At 48.6% G+C, this 18,130-nt stretch overlaps 1 protein-coding gene and 1 long non-coding RNA gene across 2 annotated transcripts in view; both read left to right on the top strand.

The window, feature by feature from the left end:
• Window positions 1–15,340, top strand: part of LOC109387619 (uncharacterized) — a 19,337-nt gene extending 3,997 nt beyond the window's left edge. The window contains exons 2-6 of the mRNA XM_019651687.1: window positions 6–227; window positions 588–657; window positions 12,490–12,633; window positions 12,702–12,822; window positions 13,075–15,340. Coding sequence (XP_019507232.1) covers window positions 6–227; window positions 588–657; window positions 12,490–12,633; window positions 12,702–12,822; window positions 13,075–13,173 — 656 coding nt within the window. The 3' untranslated portion in view covers window positions 13,174–15,340. The remainder of the gene's footprint in view (window positions 1–5; window positions 228–587; window positions 658–12,489; window positions 12,634–12,701; window positions 12,823–13,074) is intronic.
• Window positions 3,448–5,889, top strand: LOC109387645 (uncharacterized). The gene is made up of 2 exons (XR_002125056.1): window positions 3,448–3,668; window positions 5,041–5,889. It is a non-coding gene; the product is annotated as an uncharacterized LOC109387645 (long non-coding RNA).
• Window positions 15,341–18,130: the final 2,790 nt, after the last annotated feature.

Raw genomic sequence — 18,130 nt, 5'->3', positions numbered from 1 at the left:
GGCAGAGGGGGCGCCACGCCGGAGCCGTGCCTCTGGATGGCGACAGAGACGGCTGGGCGCTCCCGCAGCCTGGGCACCGCGCGGGGAGACCGGGCCCGGGCAGCCGGAAGTTTGCAGACTTGCGCCGCTTGGCCCGCAGGCCCTTGGCGTCCCCATCCTTCCAGGCCCAGCCTCCCACCCTGGGACTCCAGATGGCGCCTGGGGTGGGGGCACCGGAGTTTATCCAGGTACAGTGTGGCTTCGGTCCTTTCCCGCGATATGACCTGTCACCCCCTGTTCTTGGCTGTGCGTTGGAGTCCCCAGGCCCACGGAGAGCATAGCTCCGGCCCTCGCAGAGTCCCCTGAGGTCCAGCACCCACAAGGGCCAGGCACTGCCAGGCAGGGACACCTGTCCCCAAAAGCACCTCCTTGTCCCTCTGCGGTACCCCCACCTCTGCTCACTGCCTTGGCCTCTGTGAGCTGCCTCCTTGTCCGTCACCCAACCAGGCCCCAGTTTTGTCTCCAAACTCCCTTGTGCAGGGCTGGTGCCTCAGAGGTGGATTTTCTGAGCAGGATAACAACCATTATCATTTGTTTTGTTTACATAGTTAATTATCACCTGCAAAGCTGGTTCGTTCCTCCGAACAAGCTGAGGACAGAGAACGTGCACATTTTGAGGTGAGCGTCCCCACCCGCCACTCCCTCTCATGTCCCCTCAGTGAGACAAGCTCCCAAGGCCAGGGGCTCAGCAGACAGCCCAGCGGCTCTGCAGGTCAGTGGACACGCTAACAGAAGCTCGCCCTTCTGAACGCAGAGGGTCTTCTCAGCCTGCATGAGGCGCTGGGAGCTCCTTTCCAGGAGCCGCTGGACTGAACAGCAGGGAGAAGCGAAGATGGTCGCCTGGAGTCCTGGCCACTGGGCCTCTGAGGGACCACGCAGCTGCCCGCAGGGCTGCTCAGGGCCTGCTGAGGGCGTGAGGGGGCAGGATACACACGTCACACACAGCATACACATATACACAAACCAGGCGCACGTACACACTGGGAAGGAAAGTCCCAGCAGGTGACACATATGCTCTCAATTCTCCCTATTTCCTATTCTGCCCTAATTCACCTCTCAAAATGCTGGTTGCCCACCTGTCATTTTGTTTACTGTCATTTTCTTTGTTTGACAAACTCTGTTCCAGAAGAGATGGGGTCTATGTTGAATTTGGGAGGATAAATTGGAGCTGTCAGGCCAAGGGATGCAGGGTGATGGTACGATGGTTGGGGACAGTGGTCCCAGCAGAGGGAGGGTCGTGGTGAGTTCAATGGCCTTGTTTTGTCTTGGAACTCAGACCATGAGATTTTTGCAGCTGTAACATTAGGGATTTGCCATGTTAAAGGAAAAAAAATGCAAGGATTAAAGATGGTAAGGCAGACTTTATTCAGGACCGGGGGATATGTGTGGGACCACCGTGGTGGGATTTGGCAGTGGAAGAGAGCGGTTGGACTTAGCTCTGAATACAGTGTGGTCAAGCGGGGATTTACGGCCACGGAGCAGGTGGGGCCAGTGGATGGAAATTTACTAGGAGGAAACGTCAAGGGTGAGAGCAATTCTGGCTAAACAGACCCAACAGGATCCTGCTGAAGGCAGGCCAGGTGATCAGACATCACACCTGGGGGAGCATGGGGGCAGGTGAGGGACCTGGTTGGATATAGAGGGCGATCACATACTGAGGGTGGGGATTCTGGTTACACTGACTTAGCTGGGTTTTTGCGAAAGCTGGATCTTACGAGGACGGGCACAGGTGGGCCTCGAAGGAGGTTCAGGAGCCTGACTAAAGGTTGATCAAGCAAAGACTTTGTCAGGTGGGAAGTTGGAGAGTATCGACTATTCATGCCGTGGACCAATAGTCCTGCGAAGAAGAGGAAAGGGACCAAAGAGCTCCTTGGTGCTGCTGACTTGGGACCCAGGATGGCGGAGCGTCTGGAACCCAGTGAGGATGAAAAGAGCGAGGAGGTGGGTCGAGGCCTCCTGACAAGGGGACGACAGACAACCCTGATCTAGTGACTAAGACCCAGCCCAGAGGGAAGGGTCTGCTGGTGGCTTGGGGGCTGGGGAGAGACCAAGATGGAAACTGAGGGTGGGGGGTGAGCAGAGCGCTGAGTTCTGTTGCTTGGAAACGGGAAGCGAAGTTCTGGATCCCAGCCCTACCGTTGAGTGACAATGTGTTGTTGTTGATTGGCTGGTTTTGGTTACCAGCCAGAACTGACAGAATGTTCGGTGTGGAACCCTTATAAGTGGATCAGAGAATCACAGCACCACCGTCCTCCACGCCGAGCAAGCGAGGGACGGTCATTATTCTCCCCGTGAGGAAACCCGTGGTCTCACTCCACACCAAGCCCGGTGTGCCTGGGCTGCTGAGCCCTGGCCCACAGTAGGGGCGGCCTGCCTCGTGGAGTGCTCGGGGCCCTGGGGCGCACCAGGGACGGAGACCCCATAGAGGAGGCCCGTGAGGGTGGCTGGCCAGGGCCCTCTTTGCAAGTCTGGGCGGGAATCTCAGCTTTTCCTCCTCGTTTCCCCTGCTCTGCCTTTACAATGAGGGATCCCGGGGTGGTTTTCCTGGTCTCTCTCCTCTCCTCCACATTGAGTTACCTGCCCTTTGGTCACGGGCTGCCGGTGTGATGGAGAGCTCCCAGAGATGCTGAACCCCACGAGCTGAGTGTTGAACTGGGTGAGATGTTGGGATGCCTCCGTTGGGACAGTGGGGAGGCAGGCACTGCTGTGTAAAGAATGTACGTGGATCTATGCATGGTCGGCAGCGAAAGGGGTGGACTGCAGCGGGCCTGCTCCACTCTCTCGGGGAGAACGGCGCACTCTCCTGGGAGGGCCTGCCGCCTGCCACACGCATCTCCCACGTGCACTGTGCTAAGACACCAGTGACCGCGGGGGGAAGGGCAGGTGGGAAGGAGAGGGGCTGGACCGCAGTTGGCAGCATGTGCGGAAGTCAGGGGACAGGCGGGCTGACCGCTTCTCTGGGAGACAGCGGTGAGGACGGGGCCACACCTGTGGGTTCAGGAGCGCATGAGAAGGTGCCATAGAGCAGCCCGGGGAACTGGACGCCGCGGACCGTGACAGACGTGTCAGAATGACTCCAGACTTCAGCTCGACAAACCGGGAAGATGGCAGTGCTGTCTGTTGAGACAGGCCCTGGCCAGGTGCAGGGGACAGACACCAAGCTCAACGACATCAGCTACGTTCTGAGGGCTTTCTGGCGGACGCGGAGGGAGACATGAGGGCCAGGAGCGCAACACAGGCGGTGGGAAGGCTCAGCTGGGCGGACGAAGCCCCGAGTGGACACGGAGCAGCCTGGCTGAGCTCAGCGCCCGAGCCCGTGCCCTGCGTGGAGCTGGTAGACGCCATCGGTGCGTCATTTTGAAAAATAACGCCCCACTTTATCAATGCAGCCTCATGATGGTGAGTAGCGTTTGTGTATTTCATTCACAGTACATGCCGGGCGCCCCTCCGTGGTAGGTAAGGGTGGGCCCGGCCGGCTGGCTCCAGGCTGCTCCGAGCTGAGCCCTGCGGCTCCCCGCCTCTCAGCGCTGAATTAAGCTCATTTAGAGAAGCCTTTGGAAAATGGAGATACAAGAAGAAAAACAAAATGTTCCTAAATTCTGCCACTCAGCATTAACCACATTTAGCATGTTAGTAACTTTTCCATTTCTTTTTGCATATTCAGTCTGTAGACCTGTTGTAAACAGCCTCCTTCGTATGGAGTGAACATGATTTTATGGCATCGTAGATTCTTCCAGAAAATTGTTTGCACAGCGGTGTGAAAGCCTATAATGCATAAATACCACCATTTATGTGATCAATCATTTTTTAGTTTTTGGACATTTAGACTATTTCTAGTGTTTTATTCTTTCTTTTAAACATTTCAGCAATGGGCACGCTTATATTTAAATCTTTTCCTATAGTTATAGCTATTTGTAGAAAAAAATTGTAGTACTAGAATTGTTAGGTCAAATCTTAAGGCCTTGTTCTGTATTACCAGTTGAAATTCTAAAAAAGGTTACATTAGTTTACATCCGTCCAGACAGTAGCTGAGAGGACCCATTTCAGCCTTCCCATGGCAGCCTGGGTGTTATCATTGTCCCAGGATCTTGGACAATTGCTTATGTGATAAACAGTTGTTGCTATTGTTTTATTTTCATTTATTTGATCTAATGAGCATCAACAATTTTCAAGTATATGTCATTTTAACATCTTCTGTGAATCAACTGTTTACATCCTTTGCCAAGTTTTCTCCTGCTGTGTTTGTCTTTTTATCATTGACCAGTAAGAACGCTTAATTTTTGGAATGAATTCCTTTAACATTTTTGAGATGTGGGAAATACAGAAAGGTATAAACAAGACAATAACAGGTGTTAACAATCTTTCGCATATACGTATGTGACAAACAATGTTTTTGCAACTATGGAATGTATCATGTGGTGACAGTTTTCCCTTTTGTAGATTAAATACCAGGGGTGCCAAAAAAATGTACATGCATGACTTGTGTTCATCTTTTATTATTGGTATATATTGAGTAGTACAATTTTAATACACTTTTTTCCTTTCTTAAAATATGTGTACATTTTTTTGGCACCCTCTGTATGCTGTCAGTGGGCATTCACCTCTTGTGTCTTTTGTTATTTTTAACAGTTTTGGGGAGATGTATTTATTAGTCAGGGTTCTCCAGAGAAGCAGAACCAAAGAGAGAGAGAGAGAGAGAGAGAGAGAGAGAGAGAGAGAGAGAGAGAGGAGATTTTAAGGAATCGGCTCACGTGACTGTGGAAGCTGGCAAGTCCTGAGTTTGCAGGACAGGCAGGTTGGAGACCTAGGAAAGAGCTGATGTTACAGCTTGAGTTCAAAGGCCATCTGGAGGCAGAATTCTCTCTTGTTGGGGGACCTCAGTCTGTTTTCTCTTAAGGCCTTCAACTGATAGGACGAGGCCCATCCAATTATGGAGGGTGATCTGCTTTACTCAAAGTCTACTGATTTAAATGTTAATCTCAACTAAAAATACCTTCACAGAAACATCTAGACTGATGTTGGACCCAACAACTGAGGACCATGGTCGAGCCAAGTGACTACATAACATTGACCATCACAGGAGACACAATCACATGCAATAAACAGCTCATATTTAAAGTGGGCAATTTTATAAGTTTCAACATGTATGCCTGTGGAAATAAAGAAAGAACATATCCATGCCTGTCACCCCCAACCGATTCCGTAGGCCTTTTGTAACCCCTCCACCCCACACCACTCGGCTCGCCCCATCGCCCGGCAGCTTGTGGCTTCTATCATCACACATTAGTTTGCATTTGCTAGACATCTGCAAACATGGACTCATGCACCGTTTCCTCCTTCATGTCTGGTCTGTTTCAGTAAAATTCTTTTGCGATGCTTCCATGTCACTGTATGTATCAATAGACAGTCAGCCCCTTTTTACTTCTGGGAGGTGCTCCATTGCATGGGGACAGCAGTTCTTCACGAAGTCGCCCCTGGGTGGACATTTGGGTTGTTTACAGTCTTGACTATTACAAATAAAGCTGCTATGAACATTCATGCATAAGCTTTTGTATGAGCACATGTTTCCATTTATGGGAAATATCACAGAGTAGAATGCCTGGATGGTGCCATTTTTTATGACGTGGAGTACCTCTTTCCCACGTGACTGTACTGTTTGCACCCGAGAGCTATGCCTGCTCCGCGAACTGACCCTGTCTGGGGGTGGTGCCTTTGTAATTATCAGCATCCTAATGGGTGTGAGCAGCTCCCTCCTGTGATCCTAACTTGCGTTTCCCGAATGACTAGTGATGTTAAGAATCTTTCCATATGCTTATTTGTATATGTGCAAATAAATACTTCTATGATAAAGTACAATTTTTTTTTCTTATTGAGTTGTTGGCTTTCTTGATTTTTGAGCGTTCTTAGTATATTCTTGATACAAGTCTTCCATCAGGCATGTAATTTGCACATATTTTCTCCCAGTCTGTGGTTTGTATTTTCATTCACCTTACAATGTCGTTTGAAGAGCAGATGTTTTTAATTTTGATGAAGTCCAGTTCATCAACTTGTTGTTCTATGAGTTACATCTTTTGGTGTCATAATTAAGAGATTTTGGCCTAGCAACAAGCCATACATTTTTCAGGTATGTTTTCTTCTAGAGCTTTTAGTATTTGGTTTTACATTTAGATCTGTGATTTATTTTGAGTTAATTTTTGTACATGGTGTGAGTTATGGATACAAGTTTTGTTTTTTTGAATGGGGCTATTCAGTTGTCCCGTTATCATTTGTTTGAAAGATTATGCTTTCTCTGCTGAATTTTCTCTGCAGTTTTGTGGAAAGTCAGCTGACGATACTCGATGGGTCTGTTTGTGGGCTCTGTTCTGTACCGTTGACTATTCATGAACCTCTATGCCCCCTGTCCTGACTGCTGTGGCTTTAGGTGACATCCTGAAATCTGGTGGCATTAATCATCTATCTTTTTTCTTTTAAAACATGTTTTGACTTTTCTAAATCATTTGCATTTCTATATGAATTTTAGAATCAGTTTCCCAATTTCTATGAAGAAGACTGCTGGGTTTTTAATGGGATTTCATGTAATATGATACCAATTTGCAGGACAATCATCCCTAGTAGTATTGACGCTTCTGACCCATGGACTCTTGTGTTTCTCCCCATTTAGGTCTTATTTCATTTCTCAGTAAATATTTTATAGTTTTCAGTGTGCAGATCTTTCTCATCTTTTGCCATATGTATCATATTTTTGGTACTATGTTAAATGGCATTTGGGGTATTATTTTAAATTATTTTTATTTCAATATTTGATTGTTCCCCATATATAGAATTCCATTTGATTTTTATGCTGATCTTGTATCCTGCCACCTTGATGAACTCAGATATTAGTACCTTTTTGGTTGGTTCCATCAAGCTTTCCACATAAACAGTCCTAACATGTGTGAGTAAAGATAGTTTCACTTCTGACTTTTGAGTCCAGATTACTTTTTCTTTTTCTTGCCGTATTTCATTGGCAGGAACCTCCAGCACAACACTGAGTGTAAGTGGGGGAACAGACATCTTTGTGTCATATCTGATCTTAGAAGGAAAACTGCCAGTCTTTCACCAGTGTGCATGATGTCAGCTGAAGGGTTTGCACAGAGGCTCTTTCAGCTTGAGGGAGTTCCCTTCTATGCCTAGCTTTTGAAGTGTTTTATCAGAAATGGGTATTGAATTTTCCAAATGCTTTTTCTGTTTCTACTGAAAAAAACCATATTACCCCATACACACCAATAATGACTTTAGCTGTATTTTCATTTCCATCCCATCCAGAAAGTTTCTCATTTCCCGTTGGATTTCTTCTTTGAACCATGAATTATTCGGAAATATATTATTTAGTCTCTAACTTTTTGGAAGATTTTCCCAAAAATTTCCTGTTACTAATTTCTGATCCTATGTTGATATGAACATACTTCGTCTGACTTGAATCCTTTAAAATAACCTAGAGATTTTTTATGCCTAGAAGACAGCCTATCATGATAATGTTTCATGTGCACTTAGGAAGAATGGGGCAGGACTGTTGTTGGGCGGGATGTTCTATAAACTTCGGTCACATCAAGTTGGCAACAGTGTTCAAATCATCTGTGCCTTCAGTGATGTGTCTGCTTGTTCTGTCAATGACTGAGGGACAGGCATTGCAAGCTCCGACTATAATTGTGGACTTTTCTGGTTTTCCTTGAAATTCAGTTATTAAGTCCATGACCATTCAGGACTGTTGTGTCCTCCTGATGAATCAATCCTTCTGTCATTATAAAATGACCATATTTATAACTAGTAATCCTTTTCTATGAAATCAGCTTTGCCTGAAATTAGTGTATCCGCCCCATTAATATAACAGATCTTATTCATTCTTTTAATTTTACCAATGTTTGTCTTTATTATCAAGGTTAATTACTTTACAACAGCATACAGTTGGGATTCTCTTTTTTGATCTAATCTGACAATCTATGATATTTAGTTGGGTGTGTAGAGAATACATTTAATGTGATGGTTTAGGTGGTTAGATTTAAATCCACCATATGGCCAAGTGTTTTTATTTATCTCACTTGTTCTTTTTTCCCATTTCCCTCTTTTACTGCCTTCCTATGAATTAATCAAATTTTTTTGTTTTTTTGCCATCCTGCCACCTGTTGGTAGCTCAGCAGCAGCTCTGCTTGGGCTGGGCATCGAACCACTGTTGCTCAGAGCTCACACTCTTTTTTATTTTTTTTTAAAGATTTTTATTGGGGAATTGGGGAAAGGGGAACAGACAAGTTGCTGTCGTTTTGTTCTTCAATCTAGTTGTGGAGGTTGTTGCTTCTCTGGCCCAAGTTGGCACCATCATTGCGCTCTTCTCTGGCAAGGCATATCAGTCGCCGGCTTCTGGACGGCCGCTCACTGCGGCTGCTGGCCACTCACGTTGGCTGCTGGCTACACACGGTAGCCCATGGCAACCCACTGCAGCAGGGGCTGCAGCCTATGCCGTCACCAGCGACTCACAGCAGCCCAGCTCCAGGTTGAGCTGTTGTTCAGCATCTTAGCTGTAGAGGGCAGTGTCACTGGCCCTCATATGTGGGATCCGAACCGGGGCCCTCTGGCATCCCAAGCGAGTTCTTAACCATCGCGCCACTCGGCCGGCCCAGAGCTCACACTCTTGAGCGAGCTCTTAACCAACTGAGCCACTCGGCCGGCCCTAATCAAATATTTTATGATGCAGTTTTACTTTTTGGCTTATTAACTATAACTCTATTGTATTATATTAATGTTTGCTCCTCCCAGCCTAGCTTCATTATATTACATAGAGGTACATTATTAAACCACTTCATTTATAAGGTAGTAACCCACGCAGTTGCTATCTCTGATGTCCTTATTTGAGTAGACCCGTCGTTCCTTTTGGCATTATCTCCTTCTGCCTGGAGGACTACCTTTAACATTTTCTTCAAAGCAGGCCTGTTGGTAGTGGATTTTTTCATCTTTTCAATGTCTTTAGAAGAGTTTATTTCACTTCAATTTTAGAAACTTTTTTTGTAAGTATAGAATTCTAGGTTGACAGTTTTTTTTTCCTTTCAGTTACTTTAAAGATGTGCCACTGTCTTCTTTTTTGCATTGTTCTCAACAAGGTATCTGCTGTCTTTCTTATGCCTGTTCCTCTGTCATCTGTGTTTCTCTATGTCATCTACATAAATCTATGTTCTTGTGTTGTCTGTGTAAATCTATGTGCCCCTGTAGGTAACGTGTCCTTATTCTTTGGCTGCTTTTGCATTTTCTCTTTATTGGTAGTTTCAGAGGGTTAAGATGATGTGTGTTGGTGTAGTTTCCTTGTGCTTGGCATTCTCTGAGCTTCTTGGTTCTTTGGGTTCACAGTTTTTCATCAACTTTGAAAATATGTTAGCCATTACTTTTTCAAATAGTTTTCCTTTTCATGTTCCTTGAGGACTCCTGCTACATGCTGCGTAAAGTGGTCTCACAGCTTCACAGTGCTGTGTTTCTAAAATTATTCCCCTCTGTTTCCTTTAGAAGAGTTTCTGTTACTATGTCTTCAAATTCACTAATCTTTTCTTCAGCAATTTCTAATCTGCCATTAAACCCATCAGCATAGTTTTCATCTCAGACATTATGGTTTTTATCTCTAGAATTTCACTTTAGGCCTTTAAATGTATCTTCCGTGTCTCCACTTAGCTCCATGAACATATGAATTACTATTTTAACAACTTTTACAATGTCTTTGTCTGCTTATTCTAATATCTGTGTCCGTGCTGGGTTGGTTTCAATGGATTGATGTATCTCCTCGTTACGTGTTAAATGTCCTGTTTTATAGGAGTCCTGGTGATTTTTAATTGGATGACAAACATTATGAGTTTTCCTTGATGGATGCTGGATACTTATGTATTTCTGTACATATTCTTGAGCCTGGCTCTAGGTTATAGGTAATTTACTTGGAAGCAGTTTGATCCTTCTGTGTCTCACTTTCTGAGATTTATTTTATTTTATTTTGTTTAGGTGGGCCCAGAGCAGTGTGTAGTCTAGAGCTGATTGTTTCCCTCCATGACGGCACTCTCCAGATGCTGAGTCTCCGCCCTTTGTTATGGACCTTGAGGCACCTTGGGGACAGGTACTCTCCCTGGCCTTGTTTGAACGACAGGGACTGGTCCATCTCATCTCATTTGGTGGCTCTTTCTCTGGCCTGGGCAGATTTCCACATAGATGCACTGGTTAATCCCTAGCTGAGTACTCACGGAGGGCCTGCTGAAGACCTTGGTGGCCTCTCTCTGAACAGGTGTCTCCTCGTTGGCATTCTGCAGGTGATCCCTCACCAATGTGGTCTCCCTGAAATTGGGCTCCATCTCCTCAATTCAGAGAGTCCAGTGGGCTCTACTGGTTGCTCCTCCGTGTACTGCAGCCTGGGGACTCTTTCCAGGTGGCAGGTTGGGGTGAACAGAGGGCCCATAGTTTGTTCCCACCTCGCAGAGGTCACTGCCCTTTGTTGTCCGATGTCCAGCACCTTGCAGACCATTGTTTTATGTTTCAGCCATTTTTTTGGTTGATTCAGGTGAGAGGGTGTATTCACTCACTGTTGTTTCATCATTTTTAGAAGCAAAATTCTTCATTTTTGTATTTTTTATAATCAAGTGTTTTATCCTGTAAAATCAGTGATAGAATAGTTTTCCTTTCAGTTACTCCAAACCCAAAGAATGGGGCAGTCCTAACTGTCATTCCCTGTGTGGGGTCCTGGTAAGAAGAGACATGGCCAGCCCAGCCCCTCGCCCCAGGGGTCATCACAGAGTTGGCGACAGCCACATAGGTGTGACGATCGGGAGTACAGAAGTGCATGGGTGCGTTGCCACGTCAGCTAGGAGAGGGGCTCCGGAGCGCGAGACAGTGGATGGTTCCAAAACGGATGAGAAGGTTTTCACGAGCAGATAACGTGCTGCGAGGGCCCTGGAGGGAGAGGAAAGCATGCAGAGGCCCGGAGGCCGAGGGGCGTCAGGGAAAGCAGGTGGTCGGGCGCGACTGAGCCTCGGTGTGTGCGGGAAGGAGAGCGGGGCTGGAAACGCAAAAGCTTCTGTCTGTTCACTGTTGCGCAGACTTGGTCCTGGAAGCCGGCACCTTGGGTAGGACCCCCGGACCTGCAGTCAGAAGGGGGTTCCAGGGCCTGTTTGGTAGGTTGGGTCCTGAAGGCAGGCCCAGGAGTCAAAGGGGCAGGGGCGGGGGACAGTGTGGAGGGGAAGGGGCTCAGGAGTGGGGTTCTCACCCCGGAGGGTCCCTAAACCAGCGGTCAGGTGAATCTTAATGTACAGCGGCTATCAAGTAACATTCAGGTATTGTTGTCAATTGTGTCAAGTGGGCTGTGGCATCGTGGTTTCATAATGCATACGGCATTGTTTTCTAGGCACCTTCTGAGTTTATCTCGGGTAAGTTAACACGGTACCTGAGACTTAATGGAAAATATTCCGGGGCGGGATAAAGATGCATTAACAAGCAAACGAAAGCGGGGAGGGGAGTGGATGGCTGATGGCTGTCACTGCTGGGTCCAGCCCGCCCAGCCTGGATGGACCAGCCCTGCTGGCCTGCAGGTCCGTGAGAAACACGCTGACTGCTGTCCACGCTGTGATGGTCAGACAGTGCAGCATCTGAGGACCAGATAGAACAGGCCTGTTGAACCTGAGAGCCAGGCATCTCAGAGGGCCTGCGTCCCTCCCTGGATCCCAGGACAAGGGGCCCTGAGAGTCTACCCATTGTGCCCAAGTTCCTTATGGCCCAGAACTTACGGCGGCGTCTCCCACCTGGGAAGACGGTCACCAGCTTGTCCACTCCCGCATCAGGGCTCCTGAGCGAGCCCCACATAGCCTCCCACACCCAAGCTTCCACGGTCGGTCATCTCCAGCCTCAGGTCAGCACGTCTCAAGCATCCTGGTTTTCTTTAATTTTCGTTTTGAACAGTTCCAGGAGTACACAGACGCAGACAGTTCCACGAGCCCCTCTGATCGCGGAGCTCCTGCTGGGGGTGGGGGGCACCTCCCGTCTCTCCTAAGACCATCCCTGCACCTCCCAGCAGGGGCCCTCACAGGGAAGGGGTGGACCCGTCCGTGGCCAGCGGCTCTGCGAAGCTGAGGGTGTGTCAGAGCCGGGGGGCGCGGGGCTGCATCCAGGTGCCACCGTGTGAAGATGGTGCTGGAAGGCTGCTTGCCACAAGCCCTGCCTCGGAAGGGTGGCCAGTTATGCAGAAGTTTCTCCTCCCAATTGCTTTTATTAAGTGCTTTTAAAAATCAACCTTTTATTTTAGGATGGTTTGATTTACAGAGAAATTGGGAGGATACAGAGAATTGCCATCTACCCTGCACTCTCTCCCCACATTGTTAGCATCTTAAATGTAGGTACAGTTGTTGTGCTCATAACTTAGTTTAAACTAAAATCTGTATTTTCTTCGCGTCTCCTTAGGTTTCATCTGTTGCCTTTTCCTTTTGATATTTTCGTCGCAGGACTCCATCCAGAGTCCCACGTGACCAAGTCACCATGTCTCCTGAGGCTCCTCTGGGCTGTGACCGTTTCTCAGACTTTCCTTGTTTTCGATGACCTTGATAGGTGAGGACGACCGGGCAGGTGTGCCGTAGGATGTAACTCAATGGGGATTTGTCTGGTGTTTTCCTCAGGATTCAACTGGGCTTGGGGAGGAAGACCACGGAGGGAAAGTGCCCCTCATCACATCACGTCAGGGCCCCTGCTGGCACCGTGACTGGTCACTGGGATGCCAACCTTGATCACCTGGCCGAGGTCTGTCTGGGGTCTCCACCATAAACTTACGCCTTCTCTCGGTCCATCCCATCCTCTAGGGCAGGAAGTCACTCTGCACAGATGCCCCACCCCACGAGAAGGCGCTATCTATAGATTATTCGGCATGTTGTGCATGGGGATTTGTCTGTCGTCCTTACTAATTTATTCAACCACTTACTTATGCCAGCATGGATTCATGGACATTTACACAGGATTATGACTCAATGTTACATGGTTTCTTGTGTTGCTCAGATTGGTCCAGCGGTGGCCCTGGGGGCTCTTCCAGCGTTCCCTGCATCCCTTTGTCACACCCTCATGGGTGTAGATGTTTCTTCTTTAGCACTTTCATGAAGTATTTAAAGTGATGTTTCATCCATCTATCCACCTGTCTGCACAGCAGAGCAGTGGATGGGGACCTGGGGGGGCTGGGTGCCTGGAGTCAGGGCAGCCCCAGGAAAGTTGCAGCTGGCTGATGGCTTAGACAGGATGGGCGGCCTTATTATAGATGAAATTAGATTTTCTGCTGGCTCTCCTCCAGCTTTATGAGATATAATTGTCATATAACGTTGTGTAAGCTTAATGTGTGCAACATCGTGATTTTATGTGTGTGTGTGTTGCAAACTGATTATCATAATAACATTAGAGGTGCCTCAAAAAATTAGATAGGCCTGCCCTCCGACCTAGCAGTCCCACCTCTGGGCGTGTGTTGAAAGAGACTGAAATCAGAAGTGGAAAGAGACGCCTGCACCCCATGTTCACTGCAGCAGCATTTTCTACAGCCAAGACATGGAAGCAACCCAGCTGCCCAGCGACGGATGAGTGGATGGAGGAAACGTGGTCTGTATATACAATGGAAAGTCATTCAGCCTCGAGGAAGAAGAAAATCATGCCATTGCGACGCCATGGATGGACACCGAGGGCATTTTGCTAAAGGAAATAAGCCAGACAAAGAAATGCCGTGTGATGTCACTTACATGTGGGGTCTGAAAAAGCCAGTCATAGATACAGAGAACATGATGAGATGAGACCCCCGGGTGCAGGCCCAGGTTGGGGTGGCTGCTCTGGCCCATCACTGGGGGGGGCGGACGGGGGGGTCCTCAGGTGAGTGTCTGCAGGGCCTGCTTTCCAGGTGCTTCTATCTGGACAGTGACTGGGGTGATCTCTCTTCTCTATCACAGTTTTTTATGTGACGGTTGGGGGAGGACAGTATTACAGGTTTCACCCTGATTTTTAGAGCCCTGGGGGTTCAGGGAAGGGCCATGGCCTCCACAGAAGAGGGAAGAAGGGGTGGATTTGAGGGGCTGAGGGTCCCCCCCTCTCGTCGAGGAGGCAACTTCTGTTTCCTCTGAGCGCTGAGCTTTCCCGACACTTCACCGGGAAGAACTCCAAGGCAACAGCCCCGACTGCCTCCGGAGGCTTCGGTCACTCTGCAGTGGGCCCCAGACCCCTTGCTGCTCAGCCTTTGTCCCTCAACTTCCGTCAGCACCATCCCGATTGGATTCTCCTGTAGGGGAACCGCCCCCCTTCTTTGCCGGTGTGTTCTGAGGGGAGCTGGTCCCTCTCCTAACCCCACAGTTGGCAGGACTCCCACCTGGAGCCAGGGATCGGTTCCACGATGAGCCAGTCAGTGCTGGAGCTTTTGCAGAAATTACTGGAAAGGAGCACTGTTTGTTCCCTGGCGCCTCACACGTGTGGGACACCTGCCCGGGGCTGTCGAGAGGCACCTCATGGAGAGGTCCGGCCTAAGGACCGAGTCCCCATGAGCCTCCGGCGGGGACATGGAGGGGCTGCAGAGAGTGTGGGTCAGCCCTTGGTCTCTAAGCCGGGCGTCCTCCTGAGGGAGCACTTTTGTTTTCCTTGCAACTGTGAAAATATGTTTCCCTTTAGGGAGAAGTGGGCTTGAGTGAGGTCCATGAGGCCCAATGAAAGGTTCTCACCTGACAAAGATGGAGCCCAGGATTAGCTCCGAGACATAGAGGCGACAGGCATAGAGAAGCAACCACTCAGCCCTTGCTGGCCAGTCCTGTCCTCACATCCTCGCTGAGGACCTCCCTCACTCCTGCTGGCCCTGCGGCCCCAGGGTGCTGACATCCCCGTCACATGTCCTGGCTTGCACACAGACCAGGGTCCTCCCGCCAGGACCAGTGACCAGTCCTGGAGCTGGGCCACGGCCTCCCAGGCCACTATCAGGGGGAGAGCCGCCCGGGCCCCACACCATGAAGTCCCGTCCGCCTGGCCCTGCCTGGGACGTGTCCTCGGAGCCTGTTTCACTTCTTGGACTTGGAGACCCAGAGATTTATGGGCCAGAGCCTTTTCCAGGGGAGCTGTCTTTTGAATTATCGTGTAATTAAGATGCTAATGGCTGTTTATAGAACCTCTCCTCCCAGTCCAGCTACTTTCTGAATAATAAGGATGTCCCCTTTGTTATGGTGGAAAATAGCATTGAGAGCAAAATCCTTCATTAAATCACTGTTTGCATTTTTTTTTCATACACTAAAAAGGAATTTAGTAATGCTCATTAATGTTTTGTTGTGTGAATAAATTGTGGGGAATTCTTCTCCTTACAACCCATTTCCTTGGTGAATAAGGATAAACACCTCCATTCTTTCGAGGGGCATCGGAGGGCGCCCTAAGAAAACAGCTTCTTAATCAAAGTCTTCACAAAAATGCTCTGCGAACCTCATTCAGGAAAACACCCGGCGAGCTCTCGGGACGGGCGCGGGGTCGGCCTGTGAAGGGAGCTCAGGTGGCGTGATGACCTTGGCCGGCAGCCTTGCCGCCCGGGAGCAGCGGAAACCGAAGGTGCAGGCCGCTCGCCGACCAGAGGGCCACCCACCCTCTGCAGCCGGGGCCTGTAGCGAGCCAGGCAGAGTGGCCTGTGTGAGGTGACCACAGGGTGCTGGCAGGCCTGGGCCGGTGCCAGGCCCCACACCCACCTCTCACTCCTGGTGCTGGAGCTGAAAGGGCTGCTTGGTTGGTTATGTTCAGAGCAGCCGGGCTCCTTCTCGGGTCCTTCCCACCAGCGAAAGGGGAAGCAGAAAACCCCACAGGGCCCAGGACTGTTGTATCTGATGGACAAGGGCCATGTGACGGCGTGTGCAGAGCCCAGTAAAACGTCACCTGGGCTGCTACGCAGGTGGCGGCCAGAACCCCCCATGACCACCACCACCCAGGCAGGTGGGGCCCCACCGGGTAGCTCCATCCAAAGGGCCAGGGGGCCTCAGGCAGGGTGAGCCTCTGCCCTCCGCCGTGCCTCCTAGGCGTGTTATCCAAAATGTCCACAGCGGAGTCCCAGTGTTTGCCCAGCAGCAGGACAGAAGCCGTGTATCATTGCTGTCACAGTGAAAGGCAGTCTCTTATTCTCGGATGGGCTCAATGACGGAGGACCCCTCCCGCCTTTTCTCTGCCCTTAGGTCTCAGTGTGAGTCTTGCCTCCTCCAGGATGGCCTCCTGCCCCCACCCCACCCCCTTTTATATCACCCTGGGCTCCCTGCTCCCAGGCTGAGGTCCCCAGGGGACCTGCAGTTGCTGTCCCTTTCTGGGGACAGGGCCACACAGCCTCCTCTGGGAGTCCCAAAGGCCAGCACCAGCAAACAGGCTTCAAGGCCCTCTTAGAGTTCTGACTTCACCTGCTGTTTTGTTGAGAAAGCTTTTTCCTCTTTCAAATGCTAATGTCCCTATTTACTTCTTTTTTCCATTGCAAATGCTAAGAGTCTTCTCAGATTGCCTGTAGACTTGACCTATTTCTTGCAGTTAAAAAAAAATCGCTTAGTCATTAAATACAATTATTACTTGATTTTTCTATCTCTCCCATCTAGCAAACTATTATAAACTCTTCCTTATTGTCATTTGAGTTAAAATAAAAATCAAAGAGGAATTCATCCAGAATCCTATAACACCAACCAATGGTCTTCATTTTTCTAAGCTCTCTCTTCGTCCTTGTCCATATACATATATAATTATGGCTTGTTACATATCAATCTGTATTATGTTTTTCTACTTAATTCTACAAAATAAGCGTTCTTCATTTTGCTATGTAATCTTTATGATCTGCTTTTGCTTGAAAAATTCTGAATAAAAGACAAAAATACACATCATTTAAAATCCTATCACTTACCAGCAATTACAGAGGTTTCCTACCAAGGCAGTGAAACGACTTTATGTTATAATAACCCTTTTGGTGCACATGGTAGAAATGATCAGAGAAAATGCAAAGACATCCGCAAGCTGCGAAACCAGGGTATGTGTCTCCAGGCCCCGAGTGGGAGCAGGAATCACAGCCACTGAGCGAGGTGAACTCCGAGGGCCGCTGGGCTCCACACAGGTGGACAAGGTTGACACCTGCCGGGTAGTAGCAGGTGGAGATGAGGGCCAGGCTCCTCACCTGTAGCCAGGTGGGGAGGTGGAGCCCTTGGCCCCAGGTATTAAAGCTGGAAGCAGCTTGCTCCTGGGAACTAGAGCAGACACACAGAACCACGCACGTGACCGGGACCTGAGCCCGTTCCCTGCAGGCATCATGGATGGGCCGTGCACCCTGTGATGAGACTGGGACCTGGCTGTCCCACAGGTGGCGTGGAGGCAGCACCCTCAGACAGGGACGTGAGCACAGAGAGGAAGGAAGAGGCAGGAGGGTGAAGAAAGAGAGACGCAGAAATAAAGGGAGAACAATCTCAGGCTCCTCCGGCTCAGCTCTGGCTTGGAGATAAACCTGAGAAAGGCATGTGAAAATATAACTCGAAGGAATGTAACCAAGAAAAGAAACTCCTGTAGGTGAAAATCATTCATGCCTTTATATGAAGAAAAGCAAAAGCTGCCAAATAAGTATGTCGAAGGTGTTTGAAGAGATAATTGGAGGTACAATTGATTTACAAATGAATAAAAACAATGGAAAAAAACAGAGAATGCTATCAGAACTCAGTTTTGTGAAAAAGAATTAGTTGGAGATTTTAAACATGAATTAAAAAGGAGTCATTGAAATAAATTTTGTAAAAAAACAAGACCTGTTAAACTGGAGCTTGAATGCAGTCAAAATGCGAAGCAGTGAATTGGAAGATAGTACAAAAGAAATCAACCAAATACAGCAAAACTGCAGCTGCACGCTGACGTGAGCCTAGTTCTGTTTTAGCTTAGACACAATGGTAATAAATTCTACGTTTCAAAGTGAGACCAGCATGCCGAAATTCCAGTCAATGTCAAACGCTAGTGGAACAATTCTTAAAAGCATCACCAATATCAAGGTTGCATTAGGTCAGGGAAGTGGACATTGAAGGCCTTTTTTCGTTTTTTCTTTCTTTTTTTTTTTTTAGTT

Source organism: Hipposideros armiger, unplaced genomic scaffold, assembly GCF_001890085.2.
Source record: "Hipposideros armiger isolate ML-2016 unplaced genomic scaffold, ASM189008v1 scaffold_164, whole genome shotgun sequence".
Lineage (NCBI taxonomy): Eukaryota > Metazoa > Chordata > Mammalia > Chiroptera > Hipposideridae > Hipposideros > Hipposideros armiger.
Note: the sequence above shows the minus strand (reverse complement) of the source record. Positions and strands in the feature narration are given on the sequence as shown.